This window comes from Dermacentor variabilis, chromosome 2 (genome assembly GCF_050947875.1).
Source record: "Dermacentor variabilis isolate Ectoservices chromosome 2, ASM5094787v1, whole genome shotgun sequence".
Classification (NCBI taxonomy): domain Eukaryota; kingdom Metazoa; phylum Arthropoda; class Arachnida; order Ixodida; family Ixodidae; genus Dermacentor; species Dermacentor variabilis.
Genome location: NC_134569.1, coordinates 269181826 through 269203461, shown reverse-complemented (window position 1 = coordinate 269203461; position 21636 = coordinate 269181826). Strand labels below are relative to the sequence as shown.

Below are 21636 nucleotides of genomic sequence, written 5' to 3'. Positions count from 1 at the left end.
ATGGCGCGGTGACAAGGTACTGCTGATGCTGCATTGGTAAAGCCTCAGCAACTTGGTCTTCAATAACCCGCCGGAGCGTTGGGGCGAGCTGTGTAGGAGGCTGTTGCGGCAGCGGCTGCCGTTGGGGTAGCTCAGTGAAGGGTAGTAGAGAAAGCTGACGTGCAACTTCCTCCCGCACAAAAGCTTGGATTTGTGTGAGCAAGGGGGAGCGATCAGAGAAGGCTGTCATGGAACAGAGGGCGTTGTCAGCCACTGAGGGACACCTGGTCAACTCGCGCTGCCTCCTCAACTCGTCGTAGCTTTGGCACAAGTTTATGTGCTCTGCTACAGTGCACAGGCTCTTGGTGGTCAACCTTTGGAAAATGTCATCGGCGATGCCCTTCAAAATGTGCTTTAATTTGTCACTTTCGGGCGTAGAAGCATCCACACGTTCGCATAGGTCGAGAACATTTTTGATATAACAGGTGAATGTTTCACCGGGTTGCGCTCGCTCTCGTAACTGCTTGTCGGTGCGCAACTTGTGGATGGCGGGGTGACCGAAAACAGCAGTGAAACTGGTCTAAAACGTGGACCAGGGCTGAAAGTCGGCTTCGTGATTTTTAAACCACAGGTGAGCCACTCCTACAAGGTAGAAGATGACGGCATTTAACTTGGCGGTATCATCCCATTGATTGTGCAAGCTCACCCGTTTGTAGGTAGACAACCAGTCATTGACGTCCTGTTCATTCGTACTGCTGAAAACCGCTGGATGGCATTGCGGGACAGCGCTGGAGCAGGCAACGGAGGGTGGCAGTGACGTCAGCTGGGGAGAGTTGGGCATGACGGAATGCAAAGTCCGAGACCGGAGTTCCAGGGTGTAGATGTTCTTGAATACCCCGCACCTTCCCCCAATTGTAATGGGGTGTACTGAACAGTTCAGATAGTAGCATCTGTTTGTAACCGAGAAGGCAGGTGACGCAGAGCAGGAACAGCTGGTTGCCCGAATGGCTCACACTCGTGCTAAGCACTAGCGATCCAGCTGGCCCACTGGTTGCACTGCAGGCATTGAACAGACGATCTGGCTGGCCTTGTTCTTGTGCTCTTCTTCTTCATCACAGTAGGAACAAATCGAACCTTTGCTTCGAGTTGTTAACAAATTCGACTTCGCCCTGCCATGTGCTAGCCGCCTGGTTAGCTCAGATGGTAGTGCAGCTGCCCCGGAAAGGCGTTGGTCCCAGGTTCGAGTACCGGACCAGGACAAATTTTACTTAAACTGTGAGGCTTTTCTTTCGAGGAACCCGTACGGGTTTCCTTTGTAGCAATTGCTGCAATTGCTGTGATGTCTCATTTTCCCCTAATTAATTGCTTCTCTCCACCTCGCGGGCTTTCACAGCACTATTACGTCACAATTAGAAGCAGTGTGGCTTTTGGAGGCATCACTCTACCTTGAAACTAAGTTTGCATTTTGAGTTTTTGTCCTTGATCCACATGCTAAACAGTGTTCATTGTGAGAGGCTAGTTCCAAAGAGTGACAAACATTTCTTACGTCTCTTACGTGAAACAAGGCTGCTTGTTTCAGTAGAGGGGCAAGCTGGAGTGAGAAGACAGCATCATGCAAGTTGCTCCACAAATTGCATCTAAAAAAGCACCAGTAGACCATAGCGGGCAGTGTTATGATAAGGTTCCTTCTTTGTACCTTGGTGAGGCATGCGTATGGTGTCTGACCACAGGGTGCTTATTGTTGATGAACTACTAAAGTACCGCTTCATTATACGAGTACGCTCTCTGAGAGAAGTAGTATTTCTTGAAGCACAAAAGGACAGCCCTTTTGAGAAGAGCCTCTTTTGCATCCTAGTCATTTAACTGACCATTGAATGCTTCCTCGAGGTCTCATGACAGCAGCGATCTTATAGAAATCTTAGATGCAACAAGCTGGTACAATGACTGCAGTAAGTGTTATTTTGTCGAAAATATTTGGCTGCATCCGTGAATCCCAAACGTGCGTATGCAGGGCTGCAGTACGCGGGTGGGCACCTGCGGGAGCTGCGCCGTGCCTTGCGCAACCCGGCTGCGCACCTGGGCCTCCTGTTTGACCAGGGCTCCAAAAGAGTGCGGCGCGCTGTGGGCTTTGGCTCAGCAGCACCAACCCTACAGCAGCATGTCCACGCACGTCTCGCCGGCCCCACTGCACTTGTGTCGCGCTGCATCGAGCTCTGTGGTGGGGCTGTCGAGCATCTGCTCATCAAGTATGGCCGGAACATCATTGGTGAGGCACAGCAGCACTGGCTTGGTCTTCCTGACAAAACAGGCGCCTAGAGCATCCGTGGCGCCAATTTGCAACAACCATAGAATGTTTCAACGTGTTTGTACAGCTGCCTTGTGATGCTGAGTTAGACCAAAGCGAACAAAACCGTTTATTGCATTTACAGGTTATGTGCTAGTTAGCTGCTGGAAGGCACTGGCAGAAACAAAAGTGTTAACGCACAGTGGCTTTTCTTTTTCTTCTATGAAAACAGTCGTGGCAGCACAAAAACTTTTCTAACACTTTGTGGTTGAGAATATTGCCAGATGTCACCATAAAAACTGTGAATGCCATCCACGTCTTGTGTTTCAGTATTACCCACAAACTGGAATACGATTAAATCTTGCTGTAATAAGGTTGAATGTGTACTACAATTAGTTCGTTATTACTGCGGGTGTGCGAATACTCGGATACTAGGAATACCGCAGAGCTCCTCGTGCGCGAAGCCGCCCAAGTGAGCGTTTCATTTAGTTTGCGGCACAAAAGAAGCGCGCCATGGACAGGCAGGCCCAGCTGACGTGGTAGCGGACTGCGAGTGCTCACCTCCCCCCCCCCCCCCCCCAACATCAGCCCAATGTGGGAAACGTGCTCAAGAGTGCCCGAACGCCGCATTTCGCAGAATGGCGCCTTCTTGACAGGGGCTACCTTGACAGGGGTGAGCGCACTTGCTGTGACCCTCCAGATTTCAGATTCTTCGATTGGTCGCAAATCGTACCGAACCTTACAAGAAACGGTGCAGACAGTGCCTTCTCTTTACTGTTGGTGCCAGCTACGTGTGGAGTGGTGATTGAGTCACGTGATGTGCAGTCCTTTCGTCTGTCACGCAGATTGGCCTTAGATAATCCAACTGCCGTAATGTCAGTTTAGCCCTTCTGTGCTTTCAAACTGGAAAGAAAAGCTTTCCATGGAATAAATAAAACATTGATGCAAAACACAGGTCCACTATTAAACTGAGAACCTCATTGGAATTCAGTGCAATAGAACATCACATATCATTAGTTTCAGAGAAAAAAGAACACTTGACCCTATTTACCAGAAATTCCACTGATAGAAAATTTTTCCACACCTTCATATACTGCAGCTGAGCTGTAATCAGTGCTGGCATACTAAATTGGTGTACCCTTTAATAAGAGTAGACCGTACTGTATAACTTGACTTCTATATAGAAAACGTGCTCTGAATGGCTACTGGTATGCATATTAGCCTAGTCTAGATGCTCGTACTGTGACCAGAGATGGCACATGCGCACCTGTATATTTAGGGAATGCGTACTGTGCCCCATGACAGTGGCCCCTTTCCATTCTTTGCATACCTCACTGCGTAGCACGGCTGTATTGCGGCGAAAGTAACCAGTCAAGTTCGAATTATCCGGCGAAGGCCAATCTTGAGATCGAAATAATATAGGTTTGAGCCCATAGAAATGTTTGGGCAATGGCCAGGACCTTTCATTCGGATCAAATTAACCAAAAAATCTAATTAAAGAAAGTCTACTCTGATCACGCATGTATTTGTTGAAACAGCTTAAGCACCTGCAGCAAATGACAGCTTGTTCATAGCTGCACTTTTCTCCTCGGTTTCCAAGGGCCACGAGCTGCGCAGCTGCTACGCTGCACAATGTGAACTGATGGAACACTGGTTGAGAAACGCAGCTAAACCAGAGGAACCAGGGATGTACAGTAGACGATAAATTCTTCTCGAATGACTCCACCTGCTGATGTAGTTCACTGCATTCTGGCACTTGGAAGAGCTCAGGGTCACGGTAGCGAATGTCGGCCACAGTGGCCACATTCCAGCTGTTGTGGAAGGCAGTTAATTAGTAGTTTTCCATTACAGCGACCCTCATAATTCAGTCTATTCTCCAGACATCAAGGCCTCCCAAAAAACTTGGCCGCACATTTTATGAACTGCATCTAAACGTGAGCCTAAGAATTCTGCCCTTCAACCGGCAGGCAAGCAGAGTATCTGGGTCATGTAGTCGCAATATTGACACGTGTGCTTGTTTATCCTTTTCTGGTGCCTGCTGTTCACTGCCTAATAAATGTTAAACGTTATCACAGTGCAGAACGCACATGCACATATCGGAAGTTTCTCTAATGTTATAGATACTTCTGTCCGTTCTTTGTTGTCGCTGTGCGAAAACAATAGTGTAGTACTTACTGGAAGACCCGCAGCCACCAGCGGTTACTCTGGAACCTCAGGTGACTTATGTAAAATCAAATCAAATCAAGTTTATTCATTCCAAAAAAGGAAGCGGTTACATTTTTGTTTTACAGATGAGGGCTCACACACTTGAGCTGAAAGATCAGATTTTCGCTGATCGCCAACTGTGTTCGCTCCTGTCATTGTGCTTTCAGTGTAACCTGGTTTCCTGACCACGGGTTCGCCCAATAAAAAGTTAGTTTCCCCATTTACAGTTTTTCTACTGTGTTCTTGGCCATCGCCAGCGTGTGACATCTGGTGGAGGTGCTTTGGGTTCATCTACCCGACGCCCCTGAGAAGCCGTGATCCAAGCCCAGACCGTGATGACACGCCAAGCCATTCTGAACCATCGAGCAAGCAACAAAACCTGCTGCAAAACCTGTTCCTGGAATATGGACTTCTACCTGAGACAACCAAGAAGATTGTGGCCAAGTCTACAACCCCAATAGCAGACCCAGCGTCTCCCATCATGCTATAATAGCCCAGGGAGCCACCAGCCTTCTGTGGATCAGTTAAAAACCTGGAAAACTGGCTATAAACATACAAAAGGGTCGCTGAATTCAACTGGAACTCAAACGACAAGCTGCGGCATGCGTACTTCACCTTAGAAGACGACGCCAGGACACGGTTTGTGAACCGGGAATCGACCCTGACTAAAGACCTGTTCCGCAACGGCTTCCTGAAGACGTTCACGGACATCCTGCACGAAAAGCAAGCCCAGGCTCTACTGGAAACCTGCATGCACCTGCTGATCAAAAACATTGTGATCTTTACAGAGGAGATGACTTGCCTCTTCCGCCACGCTGACCCCAACATGTCTGAGGAAAAGAAAGTTCGGTTCTTGATGCAGGCTGTGAAAACACAACTATTTGCCGGATTGATACACAACCCGCCCACGACTGCCACAAAATTTGTTTCCAAGGCCTCAAACATTGAGAAGACGCTCGGTATGCAGACAAGGCAATATAACCACCTAACGCTGACTGCCAACTACACCGATGTTCAAGCACTTGGCAGCAACAACCTGTGAGAGTCTATCAGAGCTGTTGCTTGAAAGGAACTGCAGAAGCTCCTTCCAAGGTCGCAGCCTCAAGTGGCCTTAATCGCCAACATCTTCAAAGAAGAGGTTCAGCGATCACTTGGGATTACTGAAATGCAACCACCAGTGCCACATCCCCAGCCAGAAGCTATGACATACGCCACCGTCGCTCCCCCTCCCCAGATCCTGTGCCTGCACCCCATGACGCCGCAATTCCGTCATCCACCACCTCCGCCACCAGCACGCCCACCCGATGCCTAGTGCAGCTACCCGAGGCAGACAGACATTTGGCACGCTTTGACCACTGCCCACTCTGCTACCACTGCGGTGAAGCCGGCCATGCGAGGGTTCGCCGTCAATGCACCACACCCACAGCAAGGTGAACGGCCACGTGATATCGTCGACTACATCGCAGCCACCCAGTTTAATCCCCAATGACCTTCCCATTCGCCGAAACCTGGACGTTACCCTTTTTTACAGCGCCAACAATATACTGGCCCAGCCTGGGGCTGGTCCATCGGCCCATATCCGGAAAACTAAAAGCTGCAACCGACGAAGGTGCGGTTGCTCACCATCGAGCTGACAAAGATCCCCTGACATATCTCGATGACCCGCTTACTACAATGCCCCAATGCTGCATTATTGGTTATAACGATGAAGCGTGGTTGCTGGGTGTCCGAGCCGAAAGTATTGAAATGTGAAATCCTTGAAAAGAAAAAAAGTTGGGGTGTGCGTATACTCGAATATACGAATAAAAATCAAATTGTAACTACTAGAATAGTTTGATTCGCGAATCGAATCTTAACTATTCGGTTACTCAAGTATTCAATATATTCGGAGAGCCTATTTGGCGGGTAATATGCGAAACACATTTCAGTTCTACTGTTCCATTATGGTCTAGCGCACAGACTCTAAATACGCAAAGTTTGAATGTCACGAACCTGATAGCACACAGATTTAACTCTGATCTTGACAGAGCCGAACCATGAAACCCAACTAAAACAACCATTTGTTTGCACCGCTCGCACAGGCTGCACCATGCGTCATTTCCTTCACAAGCAAAACTTGCAGATACGCTTGAGAGGAATCTGAGACTGCAGTTCCCGAGCACAAAATAAAAGCGACTCATTGCGAACCGCAAAACCGCACACCACGGGCGCCACGGCGTGCTGCGTCGCTTCACTGCATGGCTGGTGCGGGCAGCAGTCGTGCCATCTCTCGGCTGCAGAGCCAACAAATATCTCTCCTACTTTTGCAAGCGTGATAGAGGTGGCGCCAGTTTCTCGTCCCCCGTTTCCCATGCGCGCTCCTCGTCGTTGGCCGTTGGCACCGTTTCGCTGGGCGATCCGAAACCATCAAGGCCCTCGTTATCTAAATCAAGCCGATGTGTTTTGCTCCCAGATTTTATCTGCGTTGTCTGTCGGACGATCCTGCTTTTGGTCGGGGGCGACATGACTGTACAAAGGATAAGTGTTTTTGCAAACATTTCATAAAGAACTCGGCCCAAGATGCAACATGCAAAAGCTGTGAAACAGAACTTCGAACGCCATCGAGTACGACGATGCAACTTGCGAACCGTCTCAGGAACAAGCATTTTACTTTGCACAGTGTGTTTTTGAGAGACAGCGGGAAGCAAGGAAGATCAGGCGGTGCACACCTACTCATCAAAAGTGCGCTGAAGTCGGGCAAGGACCTATCGCAGCGCGAGAGAACGGTGATAACCACCAGGATTGCCCTAATGCTGGCTGTCGACCTTCAGCCTTACAGCTGTGTCGAAAATCGAGGTTTCAAACAGCTAATGAACCACATGGAGCCGTTGTACAAGATACCCAGCCGGACAACATTTTCGAGGACAATCATCTCGGAGTTGTACAGAGACACAGTCACGGTTGTCAAGGAGAGAATGCATGCAAACTTCCAGGAACGCATAGAGTCGATCTTGTTTACAAGTGACTTGTGGACATCAAGGTCTAATCACAGTTACATCATCCTCACCTGCCACTGCTTAACCTCCAACTTCGAAATGAGAAGCTTTGCATTGGACAACCGGAGAGTGACCGAGAGCCACACTGCTTGCAACATCCTGGAGCACCTGCAAGCAATGATCGATAACTGGGAGCTTCCACTGCAGGATGTGCCAATCTATGTGGTGACAGACAATGCATGAAACCTCCATGCAGCCCTTAGGGGCATTTCTTGCGTCCCAATGCAGTGTATGGGCCATACACTGCAACTTGCTATAAAAGATGCCAGGGAAAAAACAACAGGAGTTCCTGCCATTCTCAAGAAGTGTCGCGCAATTGTTGGTCATTACAAACACAGTGGCCAAGCTGCGGTAAGACTGCAGTATTGCCAGCAACAGATGGAGCTCTCAGTTTTGGTACTTGTTCGAGACGTGGAAACAAGATGGAACAGTGAGCATGACATGCTTTCGCGTCTTGTTCAGCTGAAAGGAGCCGTCTGTTTAGAGCTTGCCACCTCTGAGACAAGTGTGCCCGACTTGACACCACACGAGTGGAAAGCAGTGGCTGGGCTCGTCAAAGTTCTTGAACGAAACACATTGGCAACCAAAGATCTTAGTGGCCAGAAGTATGCAACTTTGTCTTCAGTAGTACCATTTCTTTGGGGAACACAAATGGTCCTGAAAGACTGCGTTGCAGCCGATGATGACACCTCAGAGTTTGCAAGAATCTTGCTAAAAAGCATGAGGACAAGGTTTCCAGGGCAGCGACGAGTAAAAGGAATATGTGTTCGCAACCGCCTATGACCCAAGGCTTAAGCACCTCTTCTGTGCTCAAATGTTCCAGGAAACAAGGCTCTTGGAGCTTGCACAAACTGAGTTGCAGAACTCTCCAGGAGAAGCATCAAGTTACTGTACTGAAGCGTCAACATGTATATCTCACAAGGAGCACTTCAGCAGTATCTGGGACAGCAGTGAGAAGCTGGCAGTGTCATCAGAAAGAACACACTCCTCCAAAACAGCCAACATCGAGGAGTTTCAGTGGTACGTTCGAGAGCCCACTTACGTTAAGCACCAAGACCCTCAAGTATTCTGGAAAGAAACAGCAAGAAACACTTCCCAGGACTGTGCAAGATGGCCATGAAATACGTGGGCATTCCAGCAATAACTGTACCAAGCAAAAAGTTGTTTTCGACAGCTGGCAACATTGTTACGGCCCGGAGGGAAAAGTTGATCCCAGTTCACTTACAACAGCTACTTTTTCTTTCATGAGAATTTGTAAATATTCAAGCGTCTATTAAATAATTTTGTTATTCAATAATCGATTCGATATCTGGCTTTCTTTCTTGATTCGATTCGGTATTTGATTCGAGACTTTCTATTCGGCATTCGCACACCCCTAGAAAATAAAGGAAACGAGAAATGCGAGCCACTGCACGATGGGCCGCTGCTTCACCAGCTGCCACGCACTCATTTTCCAGCCATCTCCGCACGCCTCGCTCCCGTCACCTTTCCACCCCTCCGAACACGAATGGCTTGCACCCATAGCTCTATGCCGCCCCACCCTCTGAAACACAAATGGACCGCACCAACTGTGCTACTCCCAGATTGCTCACATGTTGCTCGCCGGCTCCTCATTCATTGCAGTTCTGCAAACAGCTTACTCGCTCGCATTCGTCTTTGTTGGTTGCATCAAAATCATTCCTAGTCATGCGGTTTCTCAGCATCGTTTGACTTTCTACCAAAACGGAAGGTGGCTGATCCACCCGCTGATCATCGGTAATGCACGACGTTGCCAGTGAAAAGAAAGCGCGCAGCTACAGATTTAGAAACTAAGTGCTTCTAACCGATGAGGTGATCGTCGCGAACGTGCTTGTACCAGATAGCGATGGCGATGACGGCACCGATGACGCGGTAGGGCACGCTGCCTCAACGCTGTCCTCACAGAAGGGCCGCCAGATGATTTAGTCCCTCCGGGACTTCGTTTTCGTGAGGAACCTTCCACTGCACTACGTGGAGCACGTGGATACCTTACAGAAAGATGTCGCCAAGCTTCATATAAAGCATCGAAGGCAGATGGACGTAGGGTTTTCTCATGCAAGCCAGTGAGAAGTACATGGCGAGATGCTTGTGGCGATCTTGCCTCAGCGTTTCTTCTGGATTTCTAAAGCTGACAGGCTGCTGTGGCAGCCTTCTTGCAATATTTAAAAGGCCCCTTTTGGGGCCACCAAAGCGATGCTTTGGTGGTGCTTGCATATCGCTTGCCACCCATGACCCTTCTTTGCAGTTGTTATAGCAGTGCCATTCTTTAACACCAATAGCCGCGGCTTGTTACGGATGATCGGAGCACTCAGGAAGCAATTAAACGAGTGAACACAATCAACAGCCAGATGGAGTAAGGTGGTAGGGAGGGGCACTGGCCTACTCGCCATTATAATTTTCTCATAACAGCTGTGCCATCCCCATATTTTGATTTTTTCATGCAATCCGCTTATAACAATTATCGGTTATAACAATGACATTTCCATGGCACTTGAATATTGTTATAAGTGGGTTCAACTATATTGTTGAACCCACTTATAACCCACTTATTGTTGTTAACTACACGTAATCTCCACCAGAATGTTACGTGTAGAAAGACACAGACAAAAGAGGCTATTTACAGACTATTTACACTAGACTGGAGCCAGAGCGCCAGGCCGACATTCACTCGCGCCAAGGGCACAGACCCACTTCGTCGTCATTCTCACGGCGGCTCGTCTCTCGGGTATCTACCGATAATATCGTAATAATATGATGAAGTGTGTTTGTATGCGATTTCAGTATAACGAAATTTTGCTTCCACAGCAAAGGATTGCTGGAACAATAAATAGAAACTTCTGTGGACGCAGATGGTCAAATTATTGAATTACAAGCAGCTGCTTGCCAACGCACCTCGCAAATCGCGCGCAACGCTGCGAGAGTTGCCACCGAAGTGGAGTTGCATCATTTTCTCTGTAAAGTCCAAGTGCAATAAGATCCTATCGTGCCCTGCACACCTTGTGCTATAGATAGGAGTGAACGTGTGCGAGGTTGAGAAAGATGGTGGCTTCACGCACAAGTGCTGCCTCCCCACGCGAGGCTATAGCGTGGGACCCGTACACCAAAAAAGATATAGCAAAAATAGAAAACGTGCAAAGATGGGCTGTGCGCTTCATTTACAATAAATTCAAGAGAACTGATTCCCGATCTGCTTTAATGGCCTCCAACGAAATTAAACCTCTTCATATAAGACGGAAAATTGTTCGATTAACGTTTCTTCATTCACTCATCCAGGGAAAGTTTGGAATTTCTTCTTCACCTTATGTTACACCTTCAACTACACGAAAAACCCGTCACCAACATACCCATGCCCTAACACCATATTTTGCGAAAACAAACTTGTTTAAATACTCATACTTTCCGCGCACAATAAACGATTGGAATGCACTGCCTGAACAGATTGTCTCAAGTGACAGTTTTGAAAGAAATCTTACAAATGAATTTCGATGTGCTGATTGATGTGCAATGTATTTCCTTTGACTTGTTTCGCTCGTTTGTGTCATGTATCAAACCTTTTGTCTGTGCAATAACTTCATGGCGTTTGTAAATATGCCTTGTTATCTGCCCTTCCTGTCTGGACCACATGAGGTCTGCAGTATTATGTAAATAAAAAAAAAGAGAGAGAGAAAGAGGGGAGGGCTGCGAGCTCATGGTAACACGATGAAGCAAGGGGTGGGCCGAGGGAGGGCAGGGGTAAGTAGATGCGCCCCGTGATTTCTGGCGCGCGTCTCGGCCCTGGCTGTAAGTGATGCTGAGCACATACAAAGCCGCACACCCTGCTTTAGAGGTAATGTGCCGTGTGGGCAAAGAGCGGGCGTGCCGAGACAGCGTCGCATCATGTAAGCTGTCTTCTCACGTGTTTATCTTTGACGGTTGCGTCATCTTGAGTTTTGGCGACCCGTTGGAGTGAGAGGCAGAAGAAGCATTCCCTCCCCGCTTCCGGCGCTTTTCATGATAGCGTCGTCCCATTGTGGTTGAAGCTATCAGCTGCAGGGGCAGAGTGCATGCGTAAGCTTGGCTGGCTTCGCTTAATTCGTACCGCCTATGTGGAGAAATCGTCGACGTGGCATGAAACCACGTCATTCGTTGCAGACTCCCAAATTCATCAAAATGAATTGTTTTCTCATTCAAACTTGCTTTTTTCAATTGCCTGATAGCTCGGAAAATTCTGCGGCCCTTTTCCATGTAAAAAAAATCAATAGGTGACTGTAGTTATTTGCATAGAAGGTCGAATTTGAATGCGAAATTTTGATATAACGAAGCAAATTGCCGATTTTGCCTACTTCGTTATATTGAGGTTTAACCTTTTGAGGGTTGGTTTTTTTCGCCATATACGACTGTCCAGGGTCGATTTTTTTATTGCAGATTCCAATTCTTCTGAAGTACCCATGTCGAAAAAAAAAAAAATAACCATAATATTTCTAGGGTGACTGTAGAGTGATAAACAAATATTTTGTGTTGATATATATGTACTGTTTATTCTTGAATAACAACAATAAAGAAAGAAAATGAACTTATAAGAATAAAAAATTTGATGCATTGTTATAGACACCAGTTCAAGGCTTAGAAAATGCGCACAACAAGAATATTTCGCAGCTCTCAAATGTTCTTGCCCTTACACTAATCCTTACGTCCATGGCATAATCGAACTGCTTAGGTGAGCGCACTCAAGAAAACTGTGTGGTTGTGTGCCCATTTAAAAGCAAAACGTGTAGAAACTTCTGCTAATCTTCATTTTATCGCCAACCAGAGGCAACTAGTTTTCGCGCGTCCCCTAAAAAGAAAAGAAGAAAAGAAAAGCAAACGCATGCACCGAGGCATCCTTTCTATGCACACCCCTGTGAGCACTAAACGAGCGAGAAACAGGCGGTCGCCCTTTGTGCCATTAGGAACGAGATAGCCATCAGTTTTGCAAGTGCAAGAAGCCGAAACTCCCGTGAAACAAAATCTAAACCACCGCTCACCTGCGCATGTGCCAATGCACGAGCGGTAGTATACAGACGCGCCGGAGCAAACTAGCCCTAAAACAAACCATGCAAAGAAAACCGAGAGAGGGAAGCGTGAGAAAAAAATTCCCTGTATTCCCACATAGTGGCAGCACATACCAGAAAAGAAAAAGTTAGGAAATAGGTGCACTTTCTAAACGTACAGACAGTGACGTAAATATACGGCTTCGACCATTTTGAGCTTGTTCGCGGCACTGTATATTTACGTTATTGACCCTGAAAGGGTTAACTCTATTTCCAGATGTTGACGTTGGAAAGGGTCCCAACAAATCCATTCCTATTTGCTGAAACGGTCGGCAAGGATGCTCGATCGGCTGTATGCTCGACCTTGCTGGCCTTGTCGGTGGTGTCTTGTGTCGCTGGTAGTCACGGCATGTCTATACATAACAGGCGAAATTGGCAGTCAGGCACGGCCAATAATGCTTTTCGTATTCTTGCGAGTGTATGAGAAAAGCACAGATGCCCGGCTGTCTGATTGTTATGCAGGGCATGCATGACTTCTGGCCGGAGTCGAGTGGGCACAATGAAGAGGTAGTTTGCACGACCTGGAGAAAAGTTCTTTTTTATGAGAATGTTGTCGCATAAGCAAAACGAAGATAGTCCATGCCGAAATACCCTAGGGACAATGTTGGTCTTGCCTTCTAAGTACTCCACAAGGCTTTGTAACTCCATGTCTGCTCGCTGCTGCTCAGCGAAGTTGTCTGCATGGCTGTAAGCGCGGCTGAGCGCATACGAAGCCGCACACCCTGCTCTAGAGGTAATCTGCCATATTTGCAAAGAGTGGGCATGCCGAGATGGTGTGGCATCATGTAAGCTGTCTTCCCATGCGTTTATTATTGACGGTTGTGTAATCTCGAGTTTCGGTGACCCGTTGGAGTGAGAGGCAGATGAACCGTTCGCTCTCTGCTGCCAGCACTTTTCACGGGATGTCTACCAACAGAGAAAACCAGGAGTTCTCGGGGATTTTGAATAGTCTGGAAATACTCAAGGAAAACTCGCGGAATCAGTGCTTTTATCAGGGAAAATTACCTGTGATCTTACTGAAAGAGAACGAAAGTCACGCTAATGCTGGCTCAACTAACATAGAGAAATAGTAACGAATCGTCTTTGATGCCGTGTCGTTGGTTGGAGGAGTAGCCAGTGTACAGTCAACGAGCGATTTTCCGGATGGCAGGTTTATTGGACGTGCCCAATAATTCGGACAGCTTCGCAGCACAACCACATAACCCATAGAGTCAAGTATCAGAACTTGTGAAATTTCGGATGCAAGAGCCCTTCGGCCATGCCATTTTCCAGACTTTTTGCAGTGACCGCATCCGAAACAGCATTAATCAAAGCCAGCACCTCCTCTAAGAAGATGCCAGTCGTGGGAGCGGCGCGCTTCCTGCCAAACCCTCTCCTGTTTCTCTCATCCATGCAGCTGAAATGGACATGAGAGCTGACACTACCGCAGACCCGACAGGACCGGTCACTGCTGCTGTGCACGCTGTCCGCGCCTATGTTTTGCATCCTTTTTGTTTGTGCCGATGTAGAATTGACTATGTTTTAGAGTTGTGTAGATGAGCACCTGCAGCCGTGCGCTACTGTTGTGTTCCACTGTCTACGTCTAGTTAATGGAAAAGACCTCCAGGTGTTTCTTTTCACGAAATGCCGGCCGACAGCGCTGCATGTGAACAATTGCCCAAGGCTATCTCGAGGAAGGACTGGTTGTAGAACACGACGTCTAACTACTCCGTTGTTTGCAAGTGTCCGATTTTAAGGACAACTGCAAGAAGCGGCAGCTAGAGCCGAGTGTTGTGCCAAGTGTGTTCCCTGGTTACGTGTCCTATAGGGTGAAGCCAGCGGCTGCCGCAAGAGGTTACACCAGCATTCAGAAGCGCAAATTGGAGCCATCGGAGAATATGTGGTCCACCAGCAACGGCGCTTCAAAGGTTCAAAGCAAAACACTTGTGTCACCGAATTGCAAGGAAAGTGCTTCGGCCGACTCTCCTCTGAGTGAGGCTGCAGCGTTAGGGACGGCAGGAAGCTTTGAAGTCATCATCATCATCAGCCTGGTTACGCCCACTGCAGGGCAAAGGCCTTACCCATACTTCTCCAGCTACCACGGTCATGTACTAATTGTGGCCATGTTGACCCTGCAAACTTCTTAATCTCATCCGCCCACCTAACTTTCTGCCGCCCCCTGCTACGCTTCCCTTCCCTTGGAATCCAGTCCATAACCCTTAATGACTATCGGTTATCTACCCTCCTCATTACATGTCCTGCCCATGCCCATTTCTTTTTGTTGATTTCAACTAAGATGATTCATTTCAACTTGTTTCAACTTAGTTGATTTCAACTAAGTAGAACCGTTTGTTCCCTCACCCAATCTGCTCTTTTCTTATCCCTTAACGTTACACCTATCATTCTTCTTTCCATAGCTCATTGCATCGTCCTCAATTTAAGTAGAACCCTTTTCGTAAGCCTCCAGGTTTCTGCCCCCTATGCGAGTACTGGTAAGACACAGCTGTTATAGACTTTTCTCGTGAAGGATAATGGCAACCTGCTGTTCGTGATCTGAGAATGCCTGCCAAGCGCCCCCCAGCCCATAGCCCATTCTTATTCTTCTGATTATTTCACTCTCATAATCCGGATCCGCAGTCACTACCTATCTTAAGTAGATGTATTCCCTTACCACTTCCAGTGCCTCGCTATCTATCGTAAACTTCTGTTTCCTTCCGAGACTGTTAAACATTACTTTAGTTTTCTGCAGATTAATTTTTAGTCCCACCCTTCCGCTTTGCCTCTCCAATTCAGTGAGCATGCATTGCAGTTGGTCCCCTGAGTTGCTAAGCAAGGCAATATCATCAGCGAAGCGCAAGTTACTAAGGCATTCTCCATTAACTCTTATCACCAATTCTTCCCAATCCAGGTCTCTGAATACCTCCTGTAAACACGCTGTGAATAGCATTGGAGAGATCGTATTTCCCTGACTAACGCCTTGCTTTATTGGAATTTTGTTGCTTTCTTTATGGAGGACTACGGTGGCTGTGGAGCCGCTATAGATATGTTTCAGTATTTTTACATACGGCTCGTCTAGATCGTGGTTCCTTAATGCCTCCATTACTGCTGAGGTTTCGACTTTGAAGTAGTTTCACCCAACTGTGAGAACGACACCGGCAGCACTGCACTCACTGCCGACTCTTTCAAGCAACATGCTGCTGTGGGCTTCGACAGAGAGGTCAGAGGGTATGTGAGGCAGCCTTTTGGCACGTAGACGAAGAGCGAATATGCCTCGACCTTTTACATCGAGAGGACGAGAGGGTGTGAAAAAGAGCGTACGTTAAAGGCGAAAACTACGAAAGATTATTGATGCCTACAAAGAAGGCCTTCGAAAGCTCAATCAACAGTTCCATGTTAGCGCATTGATGGAAATTGTTGATGATGCTGAACAAGGCAATGCCAGAGCAGTATTACTGCTCAATCAAGTGAAAAACTACCATGCTAAGAAGCCACAGTGGTCGGAGACGACAATCATCTGGCAGCTAATCAGCCCTATCTTTGCATATGCTTTTGCACTTTCCAAAATGCCCGCTGCTTTAATTGCCGTTCCCTGTTTCCACATCGCATCATCATTTCGATCGGTCCTGTAGACCTGGACGCTTGTACTGACAAAGGTGGCCAAAGTGGGCATGGCTCTGTGACTTGCGACATTCCGACACTGTGTGCGATCTGCACATCAGGTCAACGTCGGGCCGGGGGGGGGGGGGGGGGTCACGTGCAGTAGGGCAGAAGCACTCACCGAGTCAAAATCCGCTACTGCTCCAGCCAGTCTGCACAGACTTGGAGCTCGTTTTGTGCCAAAAAAATGAGATGCATCATGGTGCACGCAACATGCAGAACTGTGCAGGTCTTTACACCAAATATACCGAATATTCAAAAATTAAAATAGTAGATATTCGAGTCGCAAATCAATTTATCGAGATGTTAACATTTGATTCGACGATATTCAAGTGCCTAAACATCAGCACTCTCCACGCGAAAATGAAGAGAAAAACAATGGAAATCATCCTCTGAGATTTCGCTGAGGCAAGCACACGCATGCTCGTGTGACATGCCTATCCTTGTTTGAGAACATGCCAATATTGCTCTATTTAGACAATATTTGTGAAAATATGTCAACTGCTTCAAAAAGTTGATTTGCTGCTCCGAAACGTGCTTTTACCACTCGCCTCACTGGAAACAGAATGGTTGGCGCGGGAAGGGAAATGCAGCGGATGGGGTTGGGTGTTTATTCTGCTCTAGACTGGTAGTGGCTTAATTCTGCTTTGGACGCTGCGAAGCTAGACAGACTGGTGTTGCTGCTGCTTGTGTTGCAGATGAGCAGTTTCTGCTGATGCGGCTGGCCTACAGTGCCATCGATGTGTATGCCATGGTGGCGGTACTGTCACGAGCAAGCCTTGCCCTGGAGAAGTCGCTGCCCTCAGCTGAGCACGAGGCCCTGCTGGCCCAGCTCATTTGCAGCGAGGTGAGACCAGCTTTCTCTGTAATCAGTTCTTCCAATAAAGTTCCTTTGAACAATGGAGTGTGCGCCATTGCTGCTGCAGCCTAGCACGAACCTATTGGATAACATTCAGTGCTGACAGAGTGGCATCATTCTCTTCCCTTTGTTTTCAACTTTTGCTACAAGACATTTCCATTTGTATGGAACAAGGCCATCTACCCTGCACTGACATGTTACATTTCATGAGCCCACTTGCCACAAATAACCCAAAGAAACCGGTCATCTAGGCCAAAATTTATGTATCAAATTGTAACGGGACACTATAAATTAGACACTTCAGACGTAATAACCTTTTCATCTGGGTATGCCACTAGACAAAGACACCAATTAACAATTGCTCCGTTTTGCACTCGTAACAACTGCTTTAAATACTCTTTCTTTCCGCGGACAATAACTGAATGGAACCAGCTGACTAACACCCAAGTTCAACATCGTGTCTAACTTAGTACTTACCGTATGCCCTCTAGTTTAGGTTTTTGTATTAGTTTAAGTACTTTTATGTACCTTTGTCTTTGTTGGTTGCCTTTTTGGAGATCTTTTCAACATGTGTACCCTCCTGCCAGAATCCCCAAAGTGGGATTGCAGTATCAATAAATAAAATAAAATAATAAAATAAAGCTATCAGATACCATTCTGATGACTGCATTTTGGTGGAAAAGGCCCTTTGCTCATAGAAACTAAAGCTTAAACAGTGATACGTATCTCTTGACAGTGATGCCTTGCTTTCTGAGACTACACAAGAGACAAGGACACATATTGAAGTGCATATGTAGTTGTTTGAAGGAAAAAAACCAGTCAAAAACTCTAAGGACAAGAGAAGAGGTTCACACTGCAACGACTGGTGGTGTATATGTAGTTGTGTTCTGTGAGGTAGCAGTAGCAAAAAAAAAAAAGTCTTTTATGCTTCTTTTAGTTTGCTTGCATCATCGTGCATTGCATGTCGGCACTTCCTGATGACTGCTGGAATTCACTGATTGCCAAAACTGTATAGGATCCTTTGTGCCACTTGAATCTTGCTGTTAGATGCCCAAGTGTGCAAATTACTACACTGACCATGATGCAAGAACATACAGACCTACACAATAACTCTACCCAACTAATGCACCCAATTTATGTGCAAAAGCTTGCCATACTTCCACACATCATTCATGCAGGCAAAAAAAAAGAAAGTTTTTCAACCATCAGCATGTCACAATAGATGTAGTTTCTCTTTCTACAATTACGTACGAGCATGTTACAATTGATCATGCGTGTTTCTGTGTCTTTTGCCAACAGAGAAGCAAGCAATACTCTGTACGAAACTGCCGTACAGTTGTCAAATTTTTTTATAATCCCATGGGTGATCGATTGGCACGACGGTCAGTGCCTTGTAGTGGAGAGCACCTGTGAAAGTAGCAAGGCTAGGCATGGAACAGTCCAGGCGTTGTCTGCTAGGCTATTCCATTCAGCGTGACCTGCTGCTTCCAATGGAAATAGAAATGCGCACCCGTGTCTGTTGCACTTGACATCATCTGCTGCAGCTCCTCCGTGTGGTTACGATAATTACATGACTGGATATGTTGGCCTCAGACACTACACGCACGTGCACTTAGCCTCACTGCATTTGCAGGTGTAACGCCATTGTGAGGTTATTAGAAAATCAGAGAGTTGTACATTTATCCATTCTTAATTTAATCAGTGCCTACATCGTTTATGCTACTTATGGTTGTACTGTTAGTGTGTGTGCTCTTTAATGTATTCATTGTGACTAATGCTCGAATGGAGCAGGTACACAAGTGGAGAAATAATGACAAGGACGCAGCTAGAGATGACCACACGTGGATGCTTCTGTTGCTGTAACAGTAGCATGACTGTAATTTTTCTTTTCAAATGCTGTTGACCGTGCCAAAATAAAATTTTCCTTCACTGGTAAGGTGCTACATCCTCATTGCTATTTCTCTTTTTGTGTTCTCGTCCCATTTGCGCATTAGTCACAATGAATTCATTGTGACTTTCTCAACTTGTAGTAATTCTTTAATGTAAGCAAGTTTTGTTCCAGGCGAGTTGTAGCAGCCGGGTTGTGTTACCAGCAGGTAACAAACCTTGTTGTTGGAAAACATGGAATGTTTTCGCTTTCCTACTAAAAGTAGGGTAGTGTTGAATGTTTCAGATTGAGTGAACCAAAATCTGCCTGGCTTTCCCTGCATGCAGGCTAGCGAGCGTGTTCAGGCCAACTTGGGGGCCCTGCGGTCATCCGAGAAGCAGGCCAATTTTGTCACCATGCGTGCGGTGGCTGAAGGCATGTGCGAAGCTGGTGGTGCTGTGCCCTTGAATCCACTGGGTGTCTGAACCCTGCCTCGGCTGGTGGCCTTGACGGTGACGTCAAGGTGTGCACTAGTGCTCCTCACAAAATGGTCACACAGGCATGTGTTCACAATTGGCAGGGTTGCAAGGGCATGGCCGCAGCCTTGCTGATAGTCCTGGCACACTGCAGTGCCACGGCTGCCAGGAGGAGGGTGGTGCACGCGCGTGAGCCATAACCTGCACTGTCATTTAGAGGCATCTTGTTTCTTATGAGCTGATAATAAAGCTATTTCAGCAGCTCACTTCAAGATGCAGTGCAGATAAGTAGTTACCAGCCCAACAGAACTGCATCTGTGGTGCACATTTCCATTGTAGTGAAAGTTTTTAAAATTTGTTGTGCCTTATTAGGTGGATGAAATTATTTGCCACTATGCCTTCATGCAGTGTGATGGGCTGAAACGGTGCCCAAGACCCGAGTGGTTGCACCTTAATTAGTGCATCGTACACAGTTGTGCCGATTTGAGTGCAGCGAATTTCGCACCTGCTCTTTGATTGGCATGGCTGGGCACCTGGGCACAACACATCCCCACTGCATTTTAAGTGCATACTTTGTTTCAATTGCCTGTGACCCTACAACTCTGGACATCTTGACCTATTGAAATAAATTTACAGAAATGGTGATGATGCTTGCAGTATTTTTCTTTATGTACAGCTTCAGCTGCACTGGCCACCTCTTATGTGGAGGCAGCATCCCCTTTGTATATCATTCCACACTTGCTATGTGTGGATGGTGCTTTAAATACCTGTTCTCCAGAGCCTGCTGCATGAGAAATACCCAGTAGGCTCGCAAGTGCTTGAATTATACAAATGCTTTGTGCCCATTCATTCACGGCAGAGCCAAACTACATCTGCTAGCGCCACATCCAAGTTGGGAGGGTGAAACCAACAAAGTGCTAGCAACGAAGTGGCTGTTGTCCTGGCCTGCAGCAGATTCAAGTAGTGCCATGAAAGCACAGATAACTAGTGCTGTGCGAATAGCAAAATTTTGGGTGCTAAGCGAATTTGAATGTTAAAGTTTGAGTGGGAATCAAGTCGAACATTTCTCTAATACTTCCAAGTTGAAATACCTAAAAAATGTATACTGCAAAACATGGCCAAGAAAGCAAGTTTATTGCACAACTAGTGTGCTCCCACAAAGTTCTTCCAACAACACATAGTTGCTCCAACATAGCCTAGACATTGTGAAGCAGCTCCATGTAGACTGAGCTTGTCAAGGTAATGGCCCTTTAATTAGCACGCAATCAGGGTGTATCCAGAAGTGACCTTAAATCCAGAAAAAGCTAGATCACCAAAGGAAAGGAACTGTCAGTTGAATGGATTTCACATTCTGTATGGATGTATTGTGCTTGTCTTCCTTTTTTCTGATGGTCAACACAGGGACATATCATAGTTTTAAAGAAAGCTTGTCACATTATTGTTCATTGTTTAATTTTTTTCTTTCTGTACATCAACAGAAATCGAAGCAAAAGCAAAAGGCTATACAGCCTGATGGAGGCTTTTGCTCTGACATACAGTTCAGCACGCAGTCATAATACAAGTAGAGAAACAGCAACAATATACAATAAATAACCTAAGGTAATCATTTACCAATCTAAATTGTCTCTGTAGATATATAAAAACCAAAAAAAATTGGAGGCTTATCAAGGTTAAGCCCAGTGGATGCTTCGCATCCACTGGGCTTAACCTTAGCGTATACTTAGCGTTTGGAGGCATCTTGACCGCATACACGCCCGGCTCAAAGACGCTGGCGCGGTTGCGGGCACAGAGACTGACGCGACGGCGGGCGCGCGCCGCTTCATCCCTGACGTGACGTCACATATCACGTGATGCAGCGATGGTGGCGCCGCCGCCGCGTCGCGCGCGACGGCGCGTACCGAAGCGTGGAGGCCTCCGCCGGGCGACGTCCGACGGCGCGATATGAGGCCCCATCTGCAGCCGGTGTGAGGTCATCACGTGACGTCACATCATGTGATCTCACTTCAGGGTCAATGGTGGCCACCGCCGGGAGGCGACCGACGGCGCGATATGAGGCCCCATCTGCAGCCGGTGTGACGTCATCACGTGACGTCATGTCACGTGACCTACTTGAAGGTCACTTGAAGGTCAATGGTGGCCACCGCCGGGAGGCGACCGACGGCGCGATATGAGGCCCCATCTGCAGCCTGTGTGACGTCATCACGTGAC

The 21636-nt window shown here is 47.1% G+C and overlaps 1 protein-coding gene across 8 annotated transcripts in view; it reads left to right on the top strand.

Moving 5' to 3' along the window:
* The window catches only part of LOC142573293 (very long-chain specific acyl-CoA dehydrogenase, mitochondrial-like), a 291200-nt gene extending 271127 nt beyond the window's left edge, over positions 1 to 20073 (top strand). For 6 of the 8 annotated variants that reach the window (XM_075682933.1, XM_075682934.1, XM_075682931.1 and 3 more), the window contains 3 exons: positions 1991 to 2245; positions 16925 to 17073; positions 19300 to 20073. In XM_075682933.1, coding sequence (XP_075539048.1) covers positions 1991 to 2245; positions 16925 to 17073; positions 19300 to 19437 — 542 coding nt within the window. In that variant the 3' untranslated portion in view covers positions 19438 to 20073. The remainder of the gene's footprint in view (positions 1 to 1990; positions 2246 to 16924; positions 17074 to 19299) is intronic. The other 2 variants (XM_075682929.1, XM_075682935.1) reach the window with 2 other exon arrangements.
* The last annotated feature ends 1563 nt before the right edge of the window (positions 20074 to 21636 follow it).